Below are 3658 nucleotides of genomic sequence, written 5' to 3'. Positions count from 1 at the left end.
GAACCTGCACAAAACAAATAACTCCTCGCAACCAACGCGATAAGGGGTTGTCAATCCCTTCACGGTCACTTATGAGAGTGAGATCTGATAGATATGATAAGATAATATTTTTGGTATTTTTGTGATAAAGATGCAAAGTAAAATAAAAGCAAAGGAAGTAACAAAGTATTGGAAGATTAATACCGAATTTTTTATTAATAGTAATTAATAATCACGGAATTATGAAACAAGGAAAGGATAATTCCTAATTTGAGAAATAGGAAGAACGCTAGGCATTACAGCGTCCACATGCGGACGCTAGTATAAGCGACGTCCAGATCGGGACGCTAGCATCGATCACGGCCACCGTTAGGTTGGGCCCCATCCTCAATCCAGCCGCTTTGGCCCATTATCGCCTCGGCCACCTCTCCACGGCCGCCGCCGCCTTCCACCTCTGATCCCCGCGACCACCTATCCACGGCCGCCTCCGCCCTCCACCTCATCTCTCGCCAAACTCCTCAAGACCGCCTCCCTGTAATCCCCTCGTCCACCTCCTCACTGTCGAAGTAGGTTGCGCCACCACGGCGAGATTGGAGGAGTTGATGGCCCTTCTCTCTTCTCTCGACCGCGGTCACCACATCTGTTCCGTTTCTCGTCCCTGCATTCCTCGCAGCCTCAATCGTCACCCGCCGGAGCACACGACGGTAGGCACTGTTATTTTTTCCTCAAACTGTATGTTCTTCTTGATCTCCAATTGAATAGTACACTACAGTAGATTCTAGCAGATATCTTCTATGTATTGCATGGTATTTGTCTCTTGTTCTGATTAATAGATTGGTATTGATACTGCGCCAAAAAAATGTCTATTCCTGAATTTTCATGAGTGTAAGTGTGCAACCTGGTACTTGTATGCAGTTGACAGTAAATGATTGATATTGTTGATGCAGTTGCTTTAGTGATTTGTCATTGGTTTCATAAGCATAGCTCTTACAGAGAGAGAATATGATTTACTGAGGTGTATCTAATACTCTGAAGAATAAATGCAAATGATTGATGTAGTGCACTCCGAAAGCTTACTTGCTCCTTTTATCTTGTGACAGGGTACTGAAATGAATACAAATGGGCGTTTTAGTGATTTATTATGGATGCCTCACAGCCAACATAAAATATCCAAAGCTTGGGAAAATGTGAGTCTTTGTTGAATTTGCATGTGGTCTGTTACACTTGGTGTTTGGCTTAAACTGGTTTCTGTTTGTATTAATGCAGCCTAATATTTCCTTGAACGTATGGTGTCATCGTGTTGGCATCCCATTTGATCCTCTATGTAGGCCAGCTTTAGAGAACCTTGGTTTTTATCAGATTGCAAAGATGAGGAAAATCAATGTCGACAAATACTTGATATCAGCATTGGTGGAACGTTGGCGGCCCGAGACAAATAGTTTTCACTTACCTGTAGGAGAAAGGACTATTACACTGCAAGACGTCAGTTGTTTGTGGGGGCTTCCTATCCATGGCAAACCACTTGTTGGCATAGCTGATGTGCCATGGTCGGAATTAGTTGAGAGGTTGCTTGGGATTCCCGTGGATGAACAACACATGAAACAAAAGAAAAGGCGAAAAAGTGATGATAATATTGTTGTGAGGGATTCACAATACTCTCTAAATTTGGGCAAACTACGAGAATGCTTCCATGTGTTGCCGGATAATCCAATGGATAGGGAGATTAATTGGCATGCTCGAGCACTTGTTCTAGAAATCCTTGGCTCCATAGTCTTTACAGATACATCTGGAGATGGGGTGCCAGCTATGTATCTCCAATTTATGCAAAATTTAGGACAGCCAACAGAGTATAATTGGGGAGTAGCTACTCTTGCTCTGTTGTATAGACAATTGAGCACGTGTGCTGAGAAGGAGAGACTAGAAATTTCAGGGCCTTTATTGCTGCTACAATTATGGTCTTGGTCCCGTTTGCCACTTGGTCATCCTAAAGTTATTTTTGAGAAGCCTAAAGAAGGAGAGGAACCTGAAGAAGAGGAAAACGAAGAAGAAGTGCATTTGGATTATAACCCTATTTTTGGAGCAAAGTGGTGTGCTGCACATGCATTTGATGTCCCTCATAATGCTGGTATTGTATTCTAATAACTACATTTATTACACATCATTTGTGCTGCCACAATTTTTTTTCTTACCTTGCAATGAAATATATATGTAGGTACTGAGTATTATCGGAATCAGATTGATTTGATTCGAGAAGGTGCAATTGATTGGCAACCATATGATGATCTTCTGGAGCAGATGCCTATCCAAGTTCATGATGATTCTGATCGGTGGTATGCTAGAGTACCACTCATGCATTTTTGGATTGTGGAGTTTCACTATCCAGATAGGGTGATGCGACAATTTGGATTAAGACAGGCCATTCCACCTTCTATTCCACGTGGCGAGGCAGAGGTTTGGAGACTGCGAAAAATTAAGCATTCTGCAGGAAAATCGCATAATTGGGAGGAATTCCATGCCAATTATGTTCAAGAATATAATCGCGTTCAAGCAAGTGTGTTACCAGAGCAAATTCCCTTCGATGCAGCTAGTTTACCTGAGTACAGACATTGGTTCCAACAAAATGGTATGTACACAGTATTCTTTGATTCTCAGTGCTTGGGCGGCCTAGATAAACCTATTCCATATCCTCGAGATAGCATCGAATGGACTGGGTACATGCCTAGTGGTCCGCCACTGGCTCGAATTGTAAGTGTGTGCAACACTTTCATTGTATTATTTGCATTATATAGTAATAAATGTGTAATGCAATATTTGTTTTCTCACTTGCAGGGGTTACGTGAGTTAAAGAATGCCGCATGGGGGATCAAATGTGCTACTACTAGTGGATGCAAGAAGATAGGGAAATCTGTATTGAGGTCCTGTGTAGGAAATTTGTTAGATCTGAACTTGGAGCCTAGGCTGCAAAGCATGCTCACTGAGGCTAGGTTACCACTGAAGATTGAAGATATTCCATCTGACGATGATGTTTCCTATATTGCTCAGCCACCAAGCCCCCCAAAAGAGAGCAATTCCAATGTGTTTAATGAATGGATATACTCCGGCAAAGGTTTTACAACATACTTGAAGGCTGGTGAAGCAGTGAGCGATGGAGAACCTACAACACAAGATGTAGGTCAAGTGACCCAACAGACCAACTCTAATGAGCTGGTTAGAACTAGTAGGCATCAATCTAGGAGTCTGTAGCGAGCAGTTGATTAGAATGGTCATCCCCAATATGGATTGTAATAGTTTAAAAACTAAGTTTTCTCATTCCTTATTTGATAAGTTCATGTGGCAACCTACCTTGTATGAATGTGGCATCATGTTGTCACCAACTTAAACTGAAAGCTGGAAAGTATGATTGATGTTGTACTGAAAGTATCCTGCCAAGGTTACTAAAGAATGGCTTTCAAGTCAGAATTTTCGGTACTGCTTCAGTTTTAGGTTGTTTCTACAGTTCCTGTTAAGTGAACATATTTTGGTTGTAAAGTACAGAGGGCATGTCAAATAGTGGCAGCTTGTGACATGACACAGGAAACTGCAAAACTTTTTTGGCTTTGTTGTGCCACGCATTCATGAGAATATTCCAGATTGCTACAGTGAAAGGAAAATAAATCGAATGTCATGTTTGCGGGGAGGT

The 3658-nt window shown here is 41.9% G+C and overlaps 1 protein-coding gene across 1 annotated transcript; it reads left to right on the top strand.

Moving 5' to 3' along the window:
• The first annotated feature begins 1088 nt into the window (after nucleotides 1–1088).
• On the top strand, nucleotides 1089–3222 carry LOC147980219 (serine/threonine-protein phosphatase 7 long form homolog). The gene is made up of 4 exons (XM_087515519.1): nucleotides 1089–1166; nucleotides 1246–2104; nucleotides 2192–2724; nucleotides 2809–3222. Exons 1-4 carry the CDS (start codon nucleotides 1089–1091, stop codon nucleotides 3220–3222), a joined length of 1884 nt encoding a protein of 627 aa, XP_087371645.1.
• Nucleotides 3223–3658: the final 436 nt, after the last annotated feature.

The sequence above is a fragment of the Triticum urartu genome, chromosome 3A (genome assembly GCF_056163025.1).
Source record: "Triticum urartu cultivar PI428250 chromosome 3A, HENAU_Tu73, whole genome shotgun sequence".
Classification (NCBI taxonomy): domain Eukaryota; kingdom Viridiplantae; phylum Streptophyta; class Magnoliopsida; order Poales; family Poaceae; genus Triticum; species Triticum urartu.
This window is presented reverse-complemented; position numbering and strand designations above follow the sequence as displayed.